The sequence below is a fragment of the Triturus cristatus genome, chromosome 2_2 (genome assembly GCF_964204655.1).
Source record: "Triturus cristatus chromosome 2_2, aTriCri1.1, whole genome shotgun sequence".
NCBI classification, from domain to species: domain Eukaryota; kingdom Metazoa; phylum Chordata; class Amphibia; order Caudata; family Salamandridae; genus Triturus; species Triturus cristatus.
The window spans coordinates 201,149,854-201,174,894 of NC_140582.1; the positions used below are offsets into that span (position 1 = coordinate 201,149,854).

At 45.2% G+C, this 25,041-nt stretch overlaps 1 protein-coding gene across 1 annotated transcript in view; it reads right to left on the reverse strand.

Moving 5' to 3' along the window:
* LOC146862013 (alcohol dehydrogenase 1-like) overlaps positions 1-13,691 on the reverse strand; it is a 216,511-nt gene extending 202,820 nt beyond the window's left edge. The window contains exon 1 of the mRNA XM_085641171.1: positions 13,577-13,691. Coding sequence (XP_085497297.1) covers positions 13,577-13,594 — 18 coding nt within the window. The 5' untranslated portion in view covers positions 13,595-13,691. The remainder of the gene's footprint in view (positions 1-13,576) is intronic.
* Between the last annotated feature and the right edge of the window lie 11,350 nt (positions 13,692-25,041).

Consider the following 25,041-nt stretch of genomic DNA (forward strand, 5'->3'; position numbering starts at 1 on the left):
ACGCGTTATTACGGAGTAAGCTATGCCCGCCGAGTACCTCCCCCTCAAGCTCAGACGACGGAGCGAGGTACCGACGGACAGGTGAGTGTTCCACTCCCTTAGTTTCATTCTATGTGTCCGAGCATTTAAAATCTGGATGTTACGCGCCTGAGCGCGAACATCGGATGTTTGTGGTTACCCACTGTGCCGAATATCTACCTTAAAATCAATATCGAGTTTAATCTGGAAGAGGCTCTGTAAGTCCGATGTCTGACAGAGCTTATATAACGGTTAATCCACATCGGGACTTCACGCTTTTGCATGCCAATGCTAATGTGTGCATGTGTAAATCTCTGTACTTGGTTTTCCGCTTTAGTTTACACAAGAATGCACCTTTGCCTTAGGGAGCATCATAAACGGCAACTCCTCGATACACTTTCCTGATTTATGACAGTTCTCTCTTTAAGATGTACATCAGTGTCTTATTATTCAGACAGGGGTGTATACTGTTGTGGCTGTCATCAATATATGGTCACTACTCTTCATGTAAGTTCTGACAGAGAGGTGTACTACTCGCTCTGTCTTCTGAGACCAATACTCTGCCTTGCTTTTACACTTGTCTAGCCCATACGCTCTGTTGATTTTTTCTGGTAATTCCAATGTTCTGAACACTTCATGCCCATTGGGATTTATCTCTAATGAGTTTACCTGAATTTTTCTTCTGTAGAGCGGGGCCTCAATATCCTGAGCAGATGCCAGGCGAGGGGAGGTGCATGCCCATAATTTTGTGGGTAAGTGCACAATTCAAGTACTATTTGACTTGTAGTCATATATACACTATGTTCATGACAAATGATAACCTACATTGTCTTTTTATACATATTGTTTTGTATTGCCACTAACGCCTAGCTGAACCTCCTTCCATTTTGATTCATACCTAGGTTTCCAACCTGTAATAGTTCCAATTGGACATACAGAGCAGATCAGGTTGTATGGTATACCTTTCTGGTGGAAATCTTGTTTTTAATTTATAATTTTCTTTGAATGTTCCGTTCTTCACTTTTTGCAGTAGCGTATTTGGGTCCTGATGAGAGCTTGGACTCTATGTCCAGTAGCCGAAACATGTCGACCATCAATCCAACAGTTATTCTTTAAGCTGTTTACGCACAGGTTTTACTAATGGCATCTAGATAAGCGCCAGAATAAAATTGATAGCATCTAGATAGCCATTTTTAATAGCACTTTTTGTTTAATTTTTTGCACTGCAACCATCACCCTACCGTTTGTTCTTACCACTGGGACAACTAATTGACCACCATTACCATCAGAGTGGTTGGTCTTTTTAGTTCAGTCCTCAATTCCCAGATGATGATAAGCCACCTCTGGTGGGTGATGGGAATTATACTTTTGATATGTTATTCACTGTAATTGATTTGGAGGTCTCATTTGTCTAGTGCGTTAGAGTAGTGTATATACAGAACATTAGACCCTCAGTACTTGTTGTTAAGTAAATAAAGAAAATGTTCCTCCACTTACAGCTCCAACACTTCCTGTTGCTACTAGTAGTAATCCCCAGGTGGTGGGAGTGCACCCAAAACTTAGTTGGGTTTTCTTGGGGAACTCAGGTGGACCCTGGCCTAACCAGGTCCCCTGCACAAGCAACTCTAGTCTGTGATGGTGGCATGGGGTTTGCCAACTTTACCATGAGCCCCAGTATCCTGGGCAGGTACAGACAAGAGCCCATGATCAATGGTCAGAAGGCTGTGGCCTATAAGGACACAGGGGCCAGTGTCACCATGGTGACCAAGAGGCTAGTGCCCCTAGAACAGCTTTTACCTGGGTTTAGCTACCAGGTGACCAATATAGATGGAATCAGGACAGACCATCCCATGGCAGTGGTAAATCTCAGCTGGGGAGGGGTCACTGGCCCAAAGAGAGTGGTAGTGTCCCCAAACTTGCCTGTAGATTGTCTACTGGGGAATGATCTGGAAATCTCAGCCTGGGCTGAGGTTGACCACAAGGCCCATTTGAAAATGGTAGGAATCCCTGAAAGAGTGGATGAGACCCTGAGGGCCTCACCTCCACCCCAGGAGAAGGTAAAAAGAGTGAAGCCTGAAACTATGGATCACTCTACCCAAACAGAGAGCATAGGGGAAGAGGAACAGTCCTCCCCCCACCAGACTAAAGGTAAGGGTCAAGTTTCTCAGGGAACTGATCCTGCCCCTTGGGAAGTAACTGCCCCAGAAGTGGACAGGCCTGGCCTGCCCACCTCTCTGATGGCAGGGGATCCTTCCAAGGTGGTACCCAGTCTGGAGCAGGTATCCTGCCCCTCTCTACCCTGCCTCAGTCAGCCCAGGGCTGCAGAGGTCAGGGAGGTCAGTGGACCCTTAAGGGGCCCCTGTCCAGAGGAACCCCCTCATCAGCAGATTAGGGACACCCAGCAGAGTAGTTTCAGCCAGGTGAATATTCCTCTACAAACTGAGGGATCCCCCTTACCCCTAGGTATAGGTACCCCTCAAATGGATGTTGTTGAGCACAGGGAAACCTGGGACATAGTTGCCCCAAACCTTCCAGTGCCCTCCACTATTCCAGCCAAAGGGATCCGACCCCCAGCTGTAGGCAGCCAGAGGTTGACCCTTAGGGCCAGATATGACACAGTCATGGGCAGAAAGGCTTCCATAGTGGCCAGTGATCTGAGGACGTTGAGACCATCCCAAGTAGGGCCTCACTTCCAGACTCAGACACCCCACCAGCCCACCTCTGACCCAAAAACCAATACAGGTAATTTCCCTAGACTTTGGAGAAACTCTAGAACTCCTTGGGGTAGAATTTCCCAAGTGGACCATGAGACAGGGAGCAACCATGCTAGTGCAGGTTCTTCCTTATATGGCCACTCAGGAAATAAAGGCTTAACTGGACAAGGTTAGCATTATCTCCTTTCGTTTGGGGGTGGGGTTATGTAGGAGAGTGGAATCTGACTAATGGTTGCCCCCAACTTTGTGCCTGGTATTTGAGTGGTTTTTGACTAGTCTGGCTGGGATCCTGCTATCCAGGACCCCAGCCTATCTGCTTTCTCCCTAAAACTGATGTGAGTACTCTAGGTACAAACCTAATTGGATGCTGGGCATGCCCTACCAGTCCCTTGTAGATGGTACCCTAGGTACCCAGGGCATGGGTCCCCCAGTAGGCCTACCAGGGCTGCAGCACTTATTGTGCCACCCTGGGACAGCCATACAAACTGACACCACCAGACCACTACTGTAGTCTGGGTAAGGTGGTGCTAGCACCCCTTACAGAGATATAGGTACCCTATATCCCACCCCATTACAACACATATACTCTCATAGGTCACCCCTATAGCAGGCCCTGGTAATCCTACAGGGCAGGGTGCTGAGGTATGTGTGAGGGGGGACCCCTACCTGAGTAGGGCCTCTCTGCAACCTTCGTAAAATCGTTACTGGGTTGTTTGTAGTGTAGCCATACCATATACTCTTAACCGCATTATAAGTCTATTGCGATATCGCGATAACTTGAGAATGGCTACACAGAACCATATCGTGTTTGGTGTCAAACATGTAGGAATCATACCCCCACTCCAGCCATGGGCATGAGGGTACGATTCCCCCTTGCTAGAAGGGCGATATGGGAAAAGCGGTAGAATTTAGACACCAATTTAAAAGTGCACAAGTTACACAAAATGGCTACTGCCCGCCACCTACACGACCCTGGCTGGCTGTTGCTGGGGAAAACCCCAGCCTCGCCAGCTGGACAATAGGGCTCCTGTGACAGGGAGGTGCTAGCATCTCCCCAGACAGGATAATGTGGATTGGAACAGGGTGGGTGCACCAAATGTCCTTTCAGAGTTGCACGTAGGCAGCTGCAGAGACCTAATTCTGCATACACCGCTTGGAACCGGTTCAGGGGCATCCTGCCCCTCGCCCAGGCGGGAAACACACAAAGGGGAGAGGGTGTAGCCACCCTTTCCCGCCTCACCAGCCATTGGTGGACACTACTCTGGACACTCCCCTAATCTTGGGGATAAAGGTGAATAACGTGGCCCCAGAGCCTCAGCTAATTTGGAACTTTACAGAACCGACCTTCGACGAGCTGCTGCCCAGCTGACGGAAGAAATCTCCCTTGGGATAAAGGAGTGACCCGGTTGTAACTTCACTGCTCTCACAAACTTCGACGACTTCCAGAACCCTTGAGGTGGGTTTCCAGTGCATCCCAGAGGCCAGTGAGTGTGCTCAACGAGTTTGGGCACCGTGGACCGCGTGGGTGCCGAGATCCCCAATACCCCGAGAACCCAGCCTCTTCTTGCATAGCACATGACCCTGACCAGTGGGGAAGTTGTGCTTTGGCCTGTTTATGAGCCAACCACTCTACAGCAATTGTGCCAAAGACCAGCGCCCTAGCCCCCTCCGGTGGCCCGTGGGTGCCCTTTTACGCACTCCAAATTGCCGCCTCCCACGGTCCCTTGTCTCTCAACTTGTGGGCCCTAGCGGAGGTCTATCTTTGAAAACAAGAGTTCCCCTGGTTGCTCCAGGTCTGCTCTATAGTCTCATTGAAGGAGACCTCTCCCAAACCTCGTGGGTCTGCACTGTAGCTGATTTGTTTATTCTTCGTGGGTTGCGGTTGCCAAGGCTAAGTGGATCCAATCCAGACACTAACACCGCAGCGACCCTCATCCGACGTGGGACAGTCGCCCTCCAGAAGCTGGCCTTCCTTGAAGCCTCTCGGAGCCCGTGGCTGCAGATCCAAGCAACAGCACCTCTCACCTGAAGCACCCGACATCGAAGGGCTCCTTGCTTTGAGCCTCCTGGTCATTTTGCCGTGACCCAGACTCTGTCCCCTCTGCTTTCAGGTTCTTCTCTACATTCTTCACATCTTTGATCTTCACGGCATCATCGACGCTTTTGGCTAGCAGAACTTTTGACTATTTTCCCATTGAAAATCAGCCCGCGACCCGACAGCAGAAACGACCTATGCACCCGGCTTCCCTGGGGCAGGTAACAGTGGTACCTCGGTACTCTTGGGGTTGTGGGCATCTCAAAAGCTTAAGTCTAAAGTTTTAACTTTGTACTCCTGCTAGAAGTATTTTTAATCTGTTTATTTCAAACCGCGACATTCTCCATAGGCTAACATTGCGATCCCGATAGCAGCTCTTTTCACTGCACGCGTCTCCCGTGGGTCCCCTTCCTCATAACTGTGGGTGGATTCTGAAGGGGCAAGCGATCCTGAATGCCCAAGGCATTGCCTGTAGAATTGTCGTGGTTCTTATACCACTATTTTAGTATATGGTTTGGTCCCCCCCTGGGGCCCATTGATTTCTGTGCTATTTATTCTGTTTATAAATGCTTGTTTGAAGTGTAACTTTGCCACTAGTCACATAAAGTGACTGTGGGATTCTGTCTAGAATAAATACATATATTTTATATATATACCTGTGTGGGCTACTCTTTCATTTGGTTATTCAAGAGGTTATTATGGTAAACCAATAAGCTTAACACTCCTTCAAGACTTAGCCTGAAGGATGCTCTCCACAGCTACCACTAGGATAGCTTTCTTTAAAGGTTGTCTTAAACCTATCATCAATAAGAGTCGAATTGGACTGGTGCAAGGTGTCCCTATAACTAGGAACAGCATATGCCAGGCCAACTTCTCACATTAGGCCAATATATATTCCTAAAAAAAGATGTACCTTTACTGACATTAACTAACAACACATTTGATTCAGTGTAGTAGGCATGAAGCTCAATTAGCTAGGCCACATTTTTATTCTCTTACATGGTTATCAAATTTGTAACAATTACATTCAAATTCAACATGCCATAGAATTTGGAACCCAACACCAATTGTGAAACTCAGGTAACTTCTTTGTAAGGCCATCACAACAATGAACATGCTTATATAAACAATAACTAGCAATCAAATCGTACTATCAAATCAAAAAAAGATACATATGAATGATTCTTTTTGGATTAAAACAGCACATGGTAAATGACAATTTTAATGTTGTCCCTGTTCTTAATTCTAATATTGAAGTAGTAAGCTTTCATTACTTTTCTCTATGCTCCTACACAAAAAACTAGGGGTTGGAGAAAATGCCTTTGTATGGGCTTTTCTATTTTCATCAGGTTCCCTTTATCCCATAGTTTTTTCTACCAACTCCCTAATATTGAAAGTTTTGAGGTGTTAAATCCTGACCGTTATGGGTTCTCCTCAGGACCATGAACTGGGTGACAAACATTTTTGTATTTTTTAGGACGCACTTGTGTCTTCAGTTGCCTTTTAGTAGTGAATTTGGCTCAATGATGTAAACTTGTCAGAACAGAGCTCCTGCCCTTTTCGGTTTGTGTGTGAAAGTCATATTTAATGTAATGGGATCAAAACGTCATCGACACTCAGTAACATGACTATTGCATATATTACTGATTTATAAGTACAATAGCAACATTTGTATTGTAATCTTTGTAGCATTGCGATTCATCATTCCTTTTTAGGTCTCGTCTAGGCAGCGCTTGCGCTGTCTCTTTGGGACATGCTGTATTCAGGATATGTGTATAAAGCACCGCCTACTTACCGCCCATATTTTAATTGGCTGCTGTTCCTGTCCTTTGTGAATGGTGACTTTTCATTGGTCATTAGGCTTTGTAGTACCTCCTTTGTACCTCCCGGTCTCTTTTTGTAACCTCCCATGAGGACACCCCCTATTACATGTGTTGTTATGCCCTAGGTTTTAATTACAGCCTCAAGGCACTATTTTCTTAAAGTCTTCGGATAGGACACTCATTTGGTCATAAAAAAGTTGGCAGTGGTTACTTTACTTGCTAGCACATCTCACATTTATTTTGGACCTTCTATAAATTTCCCTTTATCATCTCCACATAGAGTACAACCTAATCCGGAATTAATGTAATAATTGTTTTGTCACATTTAAAATCTACTAATTGTATATATTGAATGTACTGTGGTACTGTCTTGTATGCAATGCATTTTGGGTAGGGTGAATTTACCATATCTTCAAAGTTTATGATGCTCACTAGGGACCTCTAAGCACAGCTTGTGGTACTGCACCTACACATCTCACGTTTATATTAAGCCTTCTATAAATTTCCCTTCATCAGCTCCACATAGAGTACAACCTAATCGGAATTAATATAATAATTGTTTTGTCACATTTCAAAGCTATTAATTGTATATATGGACATAGCTTTTTGAATGTACTCGTGGTACTATCTTGAATGCAATGCATTATGGGAGTACCATATGTGACCAAAGGTTTGATGCCCACTAGGGATATCTAGGCGCAGCTTGTGGTACTGCACCTACACATCTATTTTAGACATTCTATAAATTTCCCTTCATCAGCTCCACATAGAGTACAACCTAGTCAGAATTAATATAATATATTTGTTTTGTCACATTTCAAAGCTATTAATTGTATATATGGACATAGCTATTGAATGCACTAGATGTACTGTCTTGCATGCAATGCATTATGGGAGTACCACATGTGACCAAAAGTTTGGTGCTCTCTACGCACCTCTAGGAGCAGCTTGCGGTAATGCATCTAGACATGCAGTGCTGGTGCTTTGCTTTCTAGGGACATCTAGGAGCAGCTTGCGGTACGGAGTGCCGGTGCCTTGCTTAATAGGGACCTCTAGGAGCAGCTTGCGGTACTGGCAGCGCTGGTGCCTTGTTTACTAGGAACCTCTAGGCACAGCTTGCGGTACTGGCAGTGCTGGTGCCTTGCTCACTAGGAACCTCTAGAAACAGCTTGCAGTACTGCACCTAGACATGCAGTGCTGGAGCCTTGCTCACTAAGGAGCTCTAGGAGCAGCTTGCGGTACTGCATTGAGACATACAATGCTGGTTCCTGGCTCACTATGCAATCATTTGCAATGCACTAGGTCTTGCATTACTGAAATATGAGCTGTTGGCGTTGCATTGTTATTTGCAACGTCAATACCTCAAACTATCAGTAATGCAAGGCGTTTTGCCTTGCAAATGCTTGTTAAATGTATAGTTTCCCATTCTAACTTTCATTTGCCTGTTGTCTCATGTTTCCCACTTCCATTAAGTTCCTTTTTAATATGTGATTGAATGAATATTTAGAATTTCTTATCTCCAAGCTGGTGGCATAGAATTTCTATATTTATTGTTTGATGTATTTCTACACCAAGGGACCTGCCTGTTCCTCGATAAACTAGGCATAAGAAGGGTATGTTTCCAGTATAAATCCTATGCTAGACAGCACACACTTCCCTCTAATACCATTGTGCAAGGCTATGGGCCTGATTACGAGTCCGGTGGTCCAAGGAATGCCAGACTCATGGTGGCACGGCGGTGGCAGTCTAGTCACTGCCTCATTACAAGTTGGGCAGTCGGACCACCCTGAGACCGCCGACGCCACCAGGGAAACACCATTCCCTGGAGGTGGTGTGGCAGTCAGAGGCCACAATATGCTTGGTGGGACCGCCACAGTCCTGCCAAGCATATTACGAGTTTCCTCTCTGCGAGCGGTGAGATGGAGGTTCCTTCCTCATGTAAACCCTGGCAGAGAGGAAACAAAGGGGGCCCTAGAGGGCACCCTATGCCTCCTCAACTTTTACATGCACACAGTTGGGCATAACATGTGCCCCCCTTTCTGCATGGACAAGTTTCTGTACAGCTTGGACCTTTCACTCCATGCCGTGCAGGAACCTAATGAGGCGTTCCAATTGTGGTGCCCTTCTCAAAGGCAGAGTGGCCTTTGAAAGATGCACCTCCCTGGGAACACCACGCCGCCTGCCCACAAGACTACAAATAACTTGTAATCTGGCAGGCGGACGGCGGTGAGGCTGGGGTATGGCGGTAGAGTACCACCCGCCCTCACATCACCTAAACTCGAAATTAGGGCCTGTGTGTTGCACAAGGGTGCCTAATGTAGAGCGCTGGCACAGATGACAGCAACAGCAAGACAATCTCAGCAGATTTGGCTCTGCGCAGTGTTTTCCCTCTTGCGCCTCATACCACAGCACATTTGGTTGCTGCACTGTGTGAAAAATGTATCTGGCTCTAAGTGTCCGTGGAGAATATAACATGGTTTTTATTCACCGGGTTATCAAATGTTAATTCTCTTCATCACTCCACACACTGAAATAACATTTTTTTTTAAATGAGGTACTCAATTACACAACCACCAATGAAAAGCCAAATCATGGCAAAGGAGAATAATAGTTTTGTGAAAACTGTAAAAGTTGTGTAGGAATTGGTTGCTGAGAAATAATTAATGTTCATTAACAACAGCATGCATTTAATTGGGCGGAAAGTGTCTTCAAGGAGGTTGTTCCTGAGATCCTGTGACTATGAGGCTGAATCTCAACAAAATTGCAAATGCACTCTGAAATGGGTGTATGCAAACAATGTGTAAACATTTACTACATTTTGGAATTCACAGAATTGGCAGGAATACTTCTACCGAAATTACTCCTTGCTTTGCTTGTGAGCCCCAAACCCGTGTCTCCAATAGTCCACTCAGCACATATTCAGCCTTGGCGAGTTTAACATAAAGGTATCCTTAGGTTTCATGTCTTCTGAATACATTGTCAGTTTCAGCTCCTGCCAGATTACACTTCACCTTTACACATGGAGCCCACTGCCATTCACTCTGTAACCAGCATAGCTGTTGGCGACCATACTAGGTTTAAAAGAAGCATTCTTCAATCCTATGTTTTGTGTGGCAGTAAGGGATTTGCAGCTTATCTTCTAAAGGCAGGCGTTGTTGGATAGTGACGTTTCATGTATGTCAGGAGCCTGATTTGTGCTCACGTCGTTTAGCCATCGTTTTGCCACTAGCATTTTTCATAAGGTTTAAGGCCATTGCTAGCTATAATGATTTGTAAATATTAATCTCACATCTGCTTACATCTCTAGGATTCTTTTGGTGGCTTGACTAAAATCTGGGGTATAACCCCAGGAATGTTGTCTTTCTGATACTTGCACTGTGTATATTGACACATCTAATACATTTGAAAGCCATTTAGATAGCCACTAAAACATAACATCATGCAATCCCCAATGTTTCTCTCCTAACAGAAAGCCATCCCCCCAAAAATATTGGATTTATGTGTTGTCGTCGGTGACAACTGAAATGAAATTTCACCTTTGGGGTGCTCTTGATGAGCTAATGAAAAAGAACATTTTTGGGGAATATTGTTGTAATTTGGTGCCACCTAGTGGCAGTACCCTGAAGCTTCTGCTTTACCTTACCGAAGTGTCTACTGATTCCAGTCATCTTGGCAATGGAATCTCCCAGGGAGGTCCTCTCATCACCAAAAGGTTTGCTCATGTGAATGGCAGCTATTTTCAGAACATGGATTTTATTTCACCCAGCTATGAAATATTGACGCCTTAAATCTGGGATAGCTAGTATCATGAAAATAAGTTTGCTTTTATAGACATAAATGCTTGAATTTATTGTCTTGACAAATCAGTTTCTGTATTTTAGAGTTAAATTGCCTTTTTTTTTTTTTTAAATTTACTCTGCTTTTCGTGCAGTGCTCCAATTAAAAGTAAAATATGTGCCGGGGGGGGGGGGCGAGGGCTTGGCACTGCTGCCAAATACCAAGGCTGTCTAGATTAGATCTCATGCTCTTTCCTGCTCCATCCTACACTCACGTTTTATTACCTCGCTCTTGTGGGATCTTTTCATCTCTGCTATCTCCTGATCGGTTTTTCTCCTGCTCCATCTTATCCATTTTATGCCTCACACTCTCTTGCACTGGGTCAAAGTCCAATGATGGAAAATAGGTCCTGGTGTCCAAAAATGAGAGATGCGTTGCCTTTCTTCAACCATTCCAGGCTGGCAAGTGATTTCATGTTGCTTGCATGCTTTAGTCTGAGGTTTCTGTTAATATGAACGTGTTGCATTAGCAATTTACTTCTTATATACAATGATGTAGGAAATTGGGTAAGTGGGTGGAGGGTGGAACCCTACTCATACGGCAACCACAATCAGCCACAGTCGTGCAGGTAACAGCGCAAATATTGCCAGGGTAAAACACAAGCAAACCCCAAATTAACATGTGCTTAACCTCTGCTAGCTGGGCACAAAAGCAGTCAGGCAAGAGGACATGTGTAAACTATTATGAAGCACTTTCAAACAGTAATAAAGTGAAAACACAACACACAGAAAATCCCACACCAATTTAGAAAATAGAGTCAAATGTAATAAATAATTTGACACCAAAATGACAAAAATCCAATTATTGAACCAGAGATATGTAGTTTTAAAGATTAAGTAAAATATAGTGTCTAAAAGAACAAAGCTGCAACTTGCCGAACCGCTACAAAGAAGCAAGTTCAGGCCGACCGCAATGGAGGATACAGGGACAAAGTGAGTCCCACTGAACTAAGCACCTTAAATCCTGGTTGCAGAACATTGCGTGATGCCACGTTGAGGATGTGTCACACAGTGGTGGTTCCGATGAAGCTGTCGCCAAGGCTTGCGGCTGAAGGTCCCGGGGTGTAACACAGGCCCCGCAGCCCCTGCTGTGTGGGTTGGGGGCCCGAGCTGCAGGGGGCCCCCTCAGCATAGTACTAAGCCTCAGAGCTCTGGATTAGATCTGGAGTGGGGAGCCCTCTGTGTACCTTGCAGGGGTGTCACCCTTAACTTTTGCTACGCCCCTGGAAGGTCCTGCATGGTCATTGAGGATACAGTTGACGGAGGCTTGCAATGTAAAGTACTGTATTGGGGATGCGTTGCGCAGTGACAGTTCCAATGCGGTGTTACGAGGAGATGTGTCGCGCGGCGTCGGTTCCGGACATAAGTTCACAGTTGAGATGACAAAGCCCCTTCATGCCCACTTCCAAGGATCCAGGACACAACTTGGGGGGCAAGACTCACAGGAGAAAGAACCCAGTTGCTGGGTTCAAGATGGTTGGAGCCTTTTCTGTTGCTGAGGCTTTGATCAAGAGGCCAGCCAACTAAACCTTGACGTCACTCTGGTGGTCCTGGGACCGAGATACAGGCCCAGTCCTTCTCACTCAGGCAGCAGGTCCGCAGAGTAGCAGTCATTCTTGCAGCAGACCAGCAGAGCAGTCCTTCTCAGTCTTCCACGGGTCCAGCAGTGTACTGAAGAGATGAGTCTGAGGGTCCAATATTCATACCTGGTGCCAGCTTTGAAGCAGGAGAAGGTTCCCGAGGCTTCGGCAACATTTTGCTTCCTGGTGACCTTTGTGCAATTGGATACTGATGGAAAGGACTTTGCCTCAGTAGTCCTTATCATGCATTTTGTCACCAGTGAAAAAACTGTGAATTTAGATTGTAAAATGATTGCGAGGGAATATGATACTGTTTGATTATTAGTCATTTAAATAGTGTGATGCATTTTTAACAAATATCCTGATGAATGAATAATTCTAAAACAATTAAGTACACTGATTTTACACTAATTATTCGGATTCGTAATCAGGTAAGGCGTAAACGGACTTTGCCACATATTCAACTTTTAGTTTCTCATTTAAAAGTTCTATTACTTAACATATAATCCCAGAAAAAATACAGAGACTTCAGTCTGCTTTTATTTGGGAGTAGGCACACAGGTGCTTAATCTATAAAGGAGGGGGGGGGGCGAGCCCTGAGTGCTCCTTTCCCTGTTACTCAAGCAGCAAATTTGTGCAAAAGAGCACCCCTGTGGATTGTGAAAAGACACCAGCAGCAGCCAAGAAAATAAAAGAGATGAGCGAAATGTTGTTTGCTCTTGCAGAGAATAAGAATTCCATCCAGACTATGATAGGGTTAAATCTCTTGAGGGCTACTGAGTCGGTATGACAACCTCGAGTTAAGAATCAACATTTTCCCTTGTATTCCTCTTATTAAAATATTTTAACAAATCCCCCATAAGAGCTGTAGCTATTTCTAAAAATGTTATAATGATAGTTGGGTGTGAGGAATCCTGCCCGGCGCTGCCTACTTTTTAAAAATATGCTACACCATCAGTATAAATAAAACCTTATATTTGATTGTCAGGTACCATGCAGTAAGTCGAGGCTACATAAAGACAAAGAATGAATAGGGAACATAGTCATATTATACTTATTGAAAAGCGTTTTTTCTCCTTTTTGCTTCCATTTTCTTATCCATTGCGAGTTTATTGTGCTATTTTTTACCATCTTCGTTTTCTCTTTTGCCATGGGTTTGCCCATATGTTACTTCAAACTCCTCGGTCTGTTTTTTTCTGTTGGTGTGCTTATTGTACAATGCTCGTTCTCTCTCATAAAGATGCAATTTTTTAAAAATCTTTTCTTATTCGGTTAGCGGTCACTAGCGTCCCTCCTTTTCCTTTTCTCACTAGACCACAAACTGGCAGTTGGACGGGTCTTATATGATGCACGACCACAACCGGGAAGTGACATGCATCCCTAATGTAAATATTTTTCATGCATTTTTTCTTCACACTTTTTTACAATCTAAACAACATTTATCAACTAAAAAATGTGCGTTCAATGCCCTGAACCATCCTGTACTTTTACAGAACATATTTGATTGTTTTTATTAATGCGTCACGGTGAGTATAATATCTTTATGTGTGCATGCGAGCGCGCGCCTTACCTTGCCGCTTGTAGACATGCTGAATGCGTCGAGCTCGCCGCACAGTGAAGCAGTGTAGCAATGTGTTAGGCGACTGGCCCAATGTGTGGTTTTGTCCAACGCCTCCAGTTTTACAGGTTTCACATTTAAAGCCAAGCCTCCAGGCACGTGACGTGCTCATTTGATTCCCAACCCGCCTGTCCTCCGCTCACCCTCTGTGAATTTAAAGTTGTACAGAGCAAGTCACAGGGCGTTTTTACACCCACAAATAATGTTGTAAACAAAGTTATTTTTTCAATATTGTACCAAGGTTGCTGGAGGCTTCTGAAAAAAATAAAATCTCGCGACCTTTGGGAAAATGAATTCACCTTTTGATGAAAAACACTCCTGGGGCCTGAAAGTCACCTTCGTTTAATGCAGGCTTTTTAGCCTACATCACTTTGAGACTTGCTGGCCCCTACTTTCAAAGGAAAAGAAGCCATTTTATCACATGAAAAAGGTTCATATTAGGCGTAACTCTGGCGACCACCTTTTTACTCAACAGCGATCTGGGTTGTGTTACATTTAAAATTGTATAATCCCGATTTTATTAATGACAACGGAGGCGAGCATCCTGCGTAACTCTTCTCTTCCTCTTTATTTTCACAGCACCTTACCAAAAACAAACTACAGTTCCCACAATCCTCTCTATGTTGTGCATTTGGCTGCAACTTTCGTTTTTTCCCCACCCACTTGTTTTTATATATAAAAGCTACCGTTTACTCAAAAGGAAAAGGGCAAAAGGAGGGTACTGATAGTTCTTCACCTTTAGTTTTTTTTTGCGCATGTTCACAAGCGGATGACTGAGGACTGACTCATCAGCCCTAAGTTCTGCCCTGCCATGTGCATGCAGCTGTGACCAGTTTCTAAACTGAGAGTCTGGATCACATTTCTAAATGTCACATTTCTGTTCTCTTGCCAATGTTTTTGATGCAACGGTATAAGACCAGTTATTGGACGGTGGTTAGTGCTTATTTTGCATTGCCATTGTTTATTTTAGGGTTGTAACTAGTAATTGTGTTCATTAAAGACTGCTTCTCCAGCGCACATCCTTCGGAGTCCCCATTGCCCTGTTTACCTTGTCTGCATTCTTGTCTTCTAATGGTGTATTTATGGGGCCTAAGTCGAGCCATCTAATCTTTATGGCCATTGCCAAGGAAAATCTAAATACCAGCTCCATGTGTCTCTGTTCCACACCAATTCAACTAAAAACATTTCCATTACACACCACATAATTCGATAGCAAACCACATAATTCTAATCAACAACACAATTACATAACACACCACATACATCCAATATCAACCACATAATCACACATCATACTAAAAAATTCTACAAAACACCACATATTTAAACTCAACTACATTACACTTCGTAACACAAAATTACATTCCTCATAACTACAGCCCATAACACACAATCCCACTAACCAGATCTCCAATAAACTTGGATATATCATAATTCAAATGCGCACCATGCCACATAATACCACTACACAAATCCACACCACAAAATCCCACAACTAACATTTCAATAACAAACAACATAATTCCACTATACCCCACATACATTCACTGCACACCATAACACATAGGTAAAAGACATTTGTATTTGCATTTACAACACCAATAGCACTAACTCTCATTTCTCTCCTTGTCCTTGCTTTAAATCCTACACGCACACCACACACTGTAATTTCATTGCTGATAGCAGCTGTTGTAATTGGAGCCATATTGTAACATTAATTCAAAAAGCTTTGTTCTTACCTTGATGTCCAATACATATGCTATGTTAACTATAATTGTGCCAACTACGTGTATGGCATAGTTCTGTGACTTTTGCCTAAACTGCTTTAGGATTTGAATGTTTTTTACACCATGAATGAATGAATCGATCTATCCTATGTACAATAATGTTGCATTACTAAATTAGTATGTTTTATCTGTTTTTTCACATTAATACCACATACATACACCCCACATACATCCACTCTATGCCACATAACAACAATCCCCATAAATACACTCTATACCATGCCACATATTTCCACTCAACATAATTTCACTCAACACCACACTGTCCCATGCCACACCATTCAACTTCACACAAATCCATTTCACACCACATAATTCAACACCAAACCACATTATCCCTCTCCACAACTCAATTCCACTACACACATATATCCAACTTACAACACATAATTCAACACCATACCACACAATTCAACATCACACAACATAATTATACTCCACTACATAACACTACACAACACAAAATACCATTCCACATATTTACACTCCATTGCACACAGTCCCACTCCACATAATTACAATACACACAAAAACACATAATTACTACCCACATAATACAACTGCACACCATACTACATAATTCCACTATACAAATCCACTCCACACTACACAATTCCACACCACACAATGCCACAGCTAACAATTCCAATCCAACCCACATAATTCCACTGCAAACCACATACATACTTTTGGAAATGGGGGTCTCTAGTTGTCAGAGGTAGGTACCTTTGTCCAAATAGAGACCCTTCCTTCTAGTCAGGGTAAGGGGGATACACTTCTAAAATAACCCCTGCTCAGCCCCTTGGTAGCTTGGCACGAGCAGACAGGTTTATCTCTGAGGCAGTGTGTAAAGCATTTGTGAACACATACAGCAATACAGTGAAAACACTATAAAAAGACACCACACCAGTTTATAAAAATAAGTAATCTTTATCTAAACTAAAAAAAGACCAAATGACAAAAATCCACAATACAGAAATACAAATATGACTTTTAGATGGTAGAAATAGTTCAGTTCAAAGCAAATTGCAGATGCGACACATTTCTCACAAAGTACCTGGGATGCGTCACGTAAACAAACAAAACGGGCGGCAGGGAAGGTGATGCGTTGGTTCCTTACACTCAGGGAATATGATGCGTCAGTTCCTTGCTCCGGGGGAGGTGATGTGTCGGTTTCATACTGTAGCGCAGGGGAGGTGATGCGCTGGTTCCTTACCGGAGAGGAGGTGATGCGTCGGTTTCTTACTGCGTGGGGAGATGATGCATCAGTTTCTTACTGTGTCCCCCAACGAGGTGCCAAACTTGGCGCCACGATGCGACCATCCGGAACGATGCGTGAACTCTTGCAGCAGCACAGCAGGCCTTGCGTCGAAATCGGTGTGGTGAGCTCGGACTTCGGAGATCGGTGCACTGGATGTGGCGTGTGGCGACTTCTTGAACAGCGGGCAGGCGCTGCAACGATTTCTTCGGCGATGCATCGGACAAAGGTGCGGATGCGTCTTGCTTCTCGAAGTTGAATTACTTTTCCAGCTCCCAGCGGAAAACAGTCTCTAGAGGTCCAAAACAATAGCAGGCACCTCTTTGTAGATGAAAACACCCAGCAAGGTAGTTCAGGGGAGCTGGGGGTTAAGTCTTTGTGTCCCTGAGACTTCAGAACAGGAGGCAAGCTCAATTCAAGCCCTTGAAGATCTTCTTTCAAGCAGGGGACACAGCAAACAGCAAAGTCCTTTTCTCCTTTCCTTGGCAGCAAGTAGCCACTGCAGGCCAACACCAGACAGCAAACAGCACAGGGGCAGTATTCCACCTCAGCTTCTCCCGCTCCTTTCCTTAACAAAGGTTTCTCTTGATTTCCCAGAAGTGATCTAAAGTCCTGGGGTCTGGACCCCGAAATTTATGCTGCAAAATCCTTTGTTTTCTGGTGGCAGAGAAACCCTGTGCTTGGTCAAAACCGGTTCTGTCCTCTCTGGTGCAGCTTCCTGGCAGAAGGTGGAGGCAGCATTGTGGAAGGCAGGACAGGCCCATTCAGGTGAAAGTAAATCTCCTCCCCCTACTCTAAATGCAGCCCAGGTCTATTCAGCCCAGCCCTGACTCATCAGGCTCTCAGGAACAACTGCTCCTCCCCAGCCCCTATAATACAAAAGCCAGACATGCAATACACAAACCTAGCAGAGGCACAGTGGATGGCTAAGCAAGAAAATACCTACTTTCTAAAAGTGGTACTTTCAAACACAAAATGTAAAAATCACTAAAAGATGTATTTTAACATTCTGAGTTCAGGCATACTAAACTTTATTTTCCTACCTTGTTCCCAGGGGTAGGTATGTTTGTAACATGTTATAAGCAAACTCCCCCTTCTGTGCTATGGGAACAGGTAGCCTTGCAATAGTGAAAAACAAATTTGGCAGTAATTCACTATCAGGACATGCCACACACATCAGGGCATGTCCTACCTCTCACATACACTGCACCCTGCCCACAGGGGTACCTTGGGCTTACCTTAGGGGTGACAGACATGTAGGAAAAGGGAAGGTTAGGCAAGTGGGTGCACTTGCCAAGTCGACATGGCAGTAACAGACTGCACACAGGCTCTGCAATGGCAGGCCAGAGTTACATTTACAGGCTGCTTATGTGGGTGTCACAATCAGTGCTGCATCCCACTAGCAGGATTTGATGTACAGGCCCTGGGCACACACAGTGCACTGTACTTGGGACTGACTAGTAAATCAAATCAGCCAATCATGGAAACACCAATCCATAACAATAATTTACAAAGGAAGCACTTGCACTTTGGTACTGAACAGCAGTGGCAAAGTGCCCAAAGCATCTAAACCAGCAAAACAGAGTCCAACACACAGCAAAAACATGTGAGGCAAAGGCAAAAAATGCAGGGGAGACCCACGCCAATGGTGCCAGGTCTAACACATACACTCCATAACACATAGGTAAAAGACATTGCCATTTACAATGCTAAGAGCTCTAACTCAAACAAATGTGAGACCAACTGCATTCCCACTGCTTGTCTCTTTTGCTTGGGGTTTGCCCATATATTACTTCAAACCGTCTCAGACTGGTCTTTTCTATGTGGTGTGCTTAGTGTACCATGCTCATTCACTCTTATAAAGAAAGTACATTTTAAAAAATCATTTCCTATTCAGTTTGTGGTCTCTAGCGTCCCTCCTTTTTCTTATCTCATTAACTCTATAGACCACAAACTGCCAGTTGGATGGGTCTAAATATGATACACGCCCACAAAGGGGATGTGACGTCCATCCCTAAATATAAAGATTGCATTTTTTGTCATACTTTTTTTACAATCTAAACATTTATTAGCTACAAAATGTGTGTTCAATGCCCTAAACCATCCTGTACTTTAACAAAACTTATTTTAATGTTTTTATAAATGCTTCGTGGTTAGTATAATACCATTATGTGTGCATGCAAGCGTTAGCCTTACCTTGCCACTTGTAGACATGCTGAATGTGTTGAGCTAGTCGCACAGGGGGCTTTGGGTGGCAGTCGGGCAGATTAGGAGGGTGGTGCAGTCCATCGACTGCCATTATGTTTTGGGCTGCTTTTGTAGCCCAATATAGCCCATCCATTATTTAGGGGGAGTTTTGGGCTCCCTGCCACCATTTTAGATTCAGGTGACCTGGTGGCTAGTAGCAGGGAGTCCTTAGCGCAGTTTTCTTCTAACATGATGTCACCAAGGATGCAGGAAGTGAGCACAGAAGCCCCATCATGCAGGCAGCATGTCTGTGGTGCCACAAAGAGTAAAAGCTAGCACGAGCAGGCAGCAACAGCGGAGCTGCCAGCTCGCTCAGTGGAAAGGGGGAGGAAGAGTCAGGTACGGTGAGTGGCATCAGCAGAGCCACTCGTCTTGTCCAATGCAAGGGGGTGCATAAAGGTGGAAAGGTGGGAAGGGGCTGGAAAATGGATTTGGATGTCATGGCACAGCCAGGATTGAGGCAGGATTGAGCGATTCGAGGGAGAGGTGTAAGTCCGAGTTGCCCGATAAAACAAAAGTTTACAATTAATTAATGGTGATGAAATCAGAAAGAATAACAACATTGAAATGAAGCTTAGTGTAAATGCCCTGATGAAGTCCCTATAAGGGATGTAACGCATTGGCTGGGTCTACCAAAATAGATGATTGGAAACTAATTAACAATAAAGAATTTTGTATGAGAAAAATATCAGCCATTGGAGATTAATTGACAACAAAAAGAATGAATAGTGTAATCTAAAAAAAAGTGATTACAGCTATAAACAATAGAAGCTTGGATGTTCACTGAGAACATGGAGAAAAAATGTTGCCCTTCTATTAAAAAACATTTAGGATTCTATATTGAGTTTTGTGGGCAGTCGGAACTCTAGGATTATGCGCACTATATTAGGAATCTACTTGGGGTTTAGACCTGTGTTGTCTAAGGATAACTACTGCTACTTTTGGAAATAGTGAGTTTTCCTCAGCCTGCAAGGGATCAGTCCCCACCAGAAGAGGGTGGCCAGGATGATGAGGAGGTACTCAGGAGCCCTGAAATGGAATGGACCGCTGCAGACTGAAGGGGTTTGGATATAGTTATTAACTGGGAGGAGGAGGTAAGGGGAGGGAGAGGGATAGAGTAGCGCAGCTAGATGAATACCTAGGGAGAGGTGGGTCCCTGCTGTGGCCCGGTGTGCTGAAAGTGGGTTTGTGGGGGTGGGAGAGCCAGACCTGGGGGGGGTATTTCAGGGGCGGGTCCCGCATCTGCCATTGTGGCGGCCATGTTAGAATGGAGCAGGGAGGAGGATGATGGGGACGGTGAGCTACTGGAGGTTGGCTTTTTCAAGGACGCATCCAGTCAGCAACCCCATGGGGGCGTTAGGGGGGAGGGGGAGAATGCGGGAGGCTTGGCACAGGGTAGAGGTCTATGAGATTGGTCATGGGGCTTTCGGGGTGTAGAGGAGCTGCTAGGGCAAGCACGGGGTACCAGCACACCAGTCCTGTTGTTTCTCTTGCATGTCCAGGAGCAACGCAGATATCCAGATTCGACTGAGCTGGGGGCAGCTCATCAACACCAAGGGGAGAGGGGGTTGGGTCAACACTTTTCACCTGAAGTCAAAGGGGGAACCCTACACAGCTGACGCAAGAGGGTGTAGCACAACTTCGTTGGCCCCAACAGTTGGTAGGTCCAGGATGGTCCCTGGCGCACGCACTGTGGAGGGCATGAGAGTGGTGTCAGCGGAACGGCAGGGACGGGTTAATTCAGCCCCCTCAGACGTCGCACATCGCACTGCAGTTGCAGCTTCTAAGGTGATTACCAGGACGGATGTGTGTGCGGGCCCCAGTTGGGGCGATGTGATCTACTGGCTGGGAGTAACAGTATTAGACTACGATGAAGATAGCTTGGAAGAATGTGTAATGAGGGATGAGGTGCCTCATCATGGTAGGGGGAGGTTTCACTAACCGGATGTCCAGTGTCTTAAAGGCTCATAAAGAGAGGTTGCCTCGGCTGTTGGAAATGGAGTTGAAGTCACAAAGCTCACCTCATGTTAGCGACAAAGGAGCAGATTTAGAAAGGGGAATATGTGGAGATGCTTAAACTAATCCACAGGGAGGTGCGCTCCACGGAGGGCTTGAGGGAAGAGAAATCTGACCTAGCAAAGTGACCCAAGGTTCCTCTAACATTAGAGAATTGGACTGCTGCATCTATTATTTACGCCAGTGTATATTGTGAAAAATATCCAGAGCGCTGCGTCGCCATATTCAAATACATAGATGTGATTCAGAAGGCTCAAATTACAGGGGGTGGATATGCATGACCCCAGTATGATGAGGAATTTAGGGCCTGCTTAGCCTGGGATCCGGAGGCAAAATGGGGGGAACTGGATTTTCATCCTTGGCAGCACACTATGGGAGCCGCAAAACTTGGTAAACCCATATTTACTTCTAGCGGTATGCCAATTGTATATCGCTCCTTTTAAGGCTGTCCCATCCAGGGCAGGGTGGGGATGGCAGCAAAGGGACAGGGATGTATGACGTTACAATGCAAACTATTACAACGCATACCTTTTCAATGTGGTTTTTGCAACATATTCTTCCATTACAACGCATGCCATTACAACGCATGTTCCATTACAACGAAAATTACTATTCTAACACCGCCAGGTGCTTACCTCAGGGAAGGTGCCGGTCAGTGAGGGATATGCATTGTAATGGCATGCGTTGTAAAAGCATGCGTTGTAATGGAACTTGCATTGTATTGACTGTGTTGTAAAGGCATTGCGTTGTAATGGATGTTTCCAAAGGCACGGGCAGGGACAGGGGGTACCTGCTGGGATTTTAATTGAGGATTGTGAACTCAGGAATATTGTAAATTCTGGCATGAGTGCTCCAAGTGTACAGGCCAGCACCTCCTCGTCAATTGCTATGACCACATATGGCTACCAGTAGGGAACAGGGCAGTGGCAACAGCAGGAGGGAGGACAGCGGGTGCACCACCACCAGCAATTTTCTGTTTCACGTGGGGGAGGGGAGCTCTGGGATCTGGGGCAAAAGGCTTGTACTCTGGTAAATATTGACAGGCTGGAGTATTGGCTGGGGTTTTACGGGCATCCCGAAGAAGCAGCAATGTTGAGGGAGGGGTTCTGTTGGGGCTTCCATTTGGGGTATGAGGGCCCTCGGTGCGGCGATGTTTGAACAATTTGTGATCAACAAAAGAACACAGGCAGGCAGTTCATTAAAAATTGGAGAAAGAGGTAGCAGAAGGCCGGATGGTGGGACCCTTACACGATTGGCCGCTAGAGTACCTGATCATTTCATCTGTTGGGGTGGTGCCCAAAAAGGAGAAAGGCCAATTTCATTTGATTCAGCAGCCGTCCTGACCAGAAGGAGGGTCAGTGATTGATTTCATTGCGGAGGAAGTAGCATCAGTGACGTACTCCTCGGTTGATGTGACCATGTCGCTGGTGGTGATGGCGGGCCCGGGTGCAGTAATGGCAAAATGTGATGCAAAGTCAGCTTTTCAGCTGCTTTTAGTACACCCTGCAGATTTTCAGCTTTTATGTATACAATTTGAAGGCAAGTGGTATGTGGACAAAGCCTTGTCAATGGAATGATCCATATCATGCACCCTGTTTGAATGCTTCAGCTGATTTTTGCAGTGGTTGTTTACGTGGCAGACAGGCCATGAGCTGGTAACCCACTACTTGGATGATTTCTTTTCTGTGGAGGCAGCCAGTTCAACGAACTGCCTGACTCGCCTGGTAAGATTCTAAGAGCTCATGGGTGATCTAGGGGTACCATTGGCGCTGGAAAAAACAGTGGGGCCGCAAACGGAGCTATCATTTCTGGGCATTGAAATTAACTCAGAAACAATGGAAGCCAGGTTGCCGAAGGACAAAAAAAAGAAGATGCTTTCACTCCTGAATAGCAGGCTAGCAAGGGAAAAGGTGAAAGTGAGGGAAGTACAGGTGGTCCAGGGTCACTTGAACTTCGTGTTCAGGGTGGCACAGGTGGGTAGGACCTTCTGCAGGCAGTTGGGTCGGGCCCTTTCTGAGTTTTCTTTACCTCATCACCTTGTTTGTCTGTCAGCGGGAGTCAAGGAGGACCTATGAATGTGGTGTTTCTTTTTGCAGTCATTTAAAGGTATCCCGTTAGCACAGCAGGATGCGGTGGAGTAGCCTTCTTAGAATTGTTTCCTCTGGTGGTAGCAGTAATACTGTGGAGTGAAGAGTTAGCACACAGGAAAGTGCTCTTTCGGGTCGACAACATGTCAGTGGTGGAGGTGGTGAATCAACAGGGTCCCTCGGGTACTGAAGCTTCTGCGGGTTTTTGTGTTGGGATGCTTGCGGTATGACATATCCTTCAAGGCGCAGCATGTTCCGGGAGTGGACAATGGCATTGTGGATACTTTGTCTCATTCACAGTCCGAGAGAATCCATGGGTTGACCACGGACACCAACAGAGACTCGACGATTATGCCAGCAAAGTTTTAGTCCGTAGGCAAAGCTGGATAGTACAACTGGTGGTAAGGTCTCTCACTGCATCAACACGGATAGCATAGTTGGAGGCATTGAAGAAATTTCTGGGTTCCAGTGTGTGCTGTAGGGAGGAAGGCTGGTTGAGAGCTGAGGAGGTGATTCAGTACATACTGGACTTAATAGAGAGAGGTCAGACACGGGTTACCATTATAGGAAAATTGACAAGGATTGCCTTGTGGGCAAAGTAGGGCGGGGGGCGAGTTAGGAAGCTGATATCTTGGAGATTACTTTGCAGGGTACTGAGGTGGAGGTAAGCAACGATGCGTTGGAGGCTTGCTTGTTTTCCACACTTATGACATAAATGTTCTTCGGGCATTTTGAGTGTTCGAGTTGCTGGGAGGGAGGGGTCTGTGGGAGTCACATGGGAGGAGATGTCCGGAAGGGACAATAGATTGGAGATATGACTTAGCCGCTCCAAAACAGACCAAAGGGCGCTGTGGAAGAGAGTCACATTGCATTTTGTAGGTTTGCCAGGTCCCTGTGCGGTGGCATGAGGGGAGTGCTGGGCGAGGTACTTTAGGATGGTTACCGGACTTTTTTTTCATCACAAGTCAGGGGAGAAAGTAACAGCATACCAGTTGTTGGAAGTACTATGAAGAGCTTTGGTTAGACTGGGAGAGCAGGCAGCAGATTATGGCATGCACTCATTCCGCGTCAGTGCAGTGTCGGAAGCAGGAAATAGAGGCTGGGCGGCGAGGATATTATGCAGCTAGTCCACTGGTCACCTGAGTGTTACGAGCATTACGTGTGGGGTCTGGGTGGTGAGGGGCACGCGGTGGATGCACACATAAAAAACCTTACTGCTTGTTTGTTTCCAGGTTTGGAAGTGGGTCCAGTGGCAGAAGAGGTGGCCATTTGGGTGGTGGGCCACTCATTCATCAAGTGGGTGGACATTCAGGCGAGCCAAAGGGACTTTGGGACAAATTTGTGCTTAACCACTGCCTTTGTTCTATTAAATAGAAAAGAAAGGGTGGCATGTGTTGGAAAGAGCTATTGCCTGTTTTGAATGATATGATGGTGTGTGGCAGGTGCCTTGATATTTTGATATTACACCTTAGGCAGATCGACTTTGTTAAAGAAAATAATGTAGCTTTGATGTGGAATATGAAGAAGGATTTGTAAATTATTAAGGAGAGTTAGGCAGGATGTTTTGTCTTGCGTACCGTGTTTGTGCCGAGAAGGAACTGGAAAGGAGTGGAAAAAGCCTGCCGCTATTGACAGAGCAAGTCGACGCTTGGTTTTGTGCAGATTTGCCATTCCGTTATTAAGTTTGAGGCGAGAGAATTGTTTGCGTTAAGACGGGGTCCACTTGTCTACGATTGGTATGGATTTATATCTGTTGGAGATTAGGGAAGTCTTGGACAGATCTTTAAATATTGGGTGTTAGGACATCAGCCAACAGGGACACTGGGGGGACAGAAAAAGGAGGTAGTCCCTCCCAACTTTTTCTGGGTAGTAGGGGCATGGAAAGTTTACCAGCAGTTGGCAGGAGTTTGGTTGGCATGTGCAAGGGGGGGGGGGGGGTAGGCAGGTAGTTCAACGGTCAGTTTAGGAGATTTGGTTATTTACTGGTTCATACAAGCAGTCTTAGGATGTAGGCATAACAGA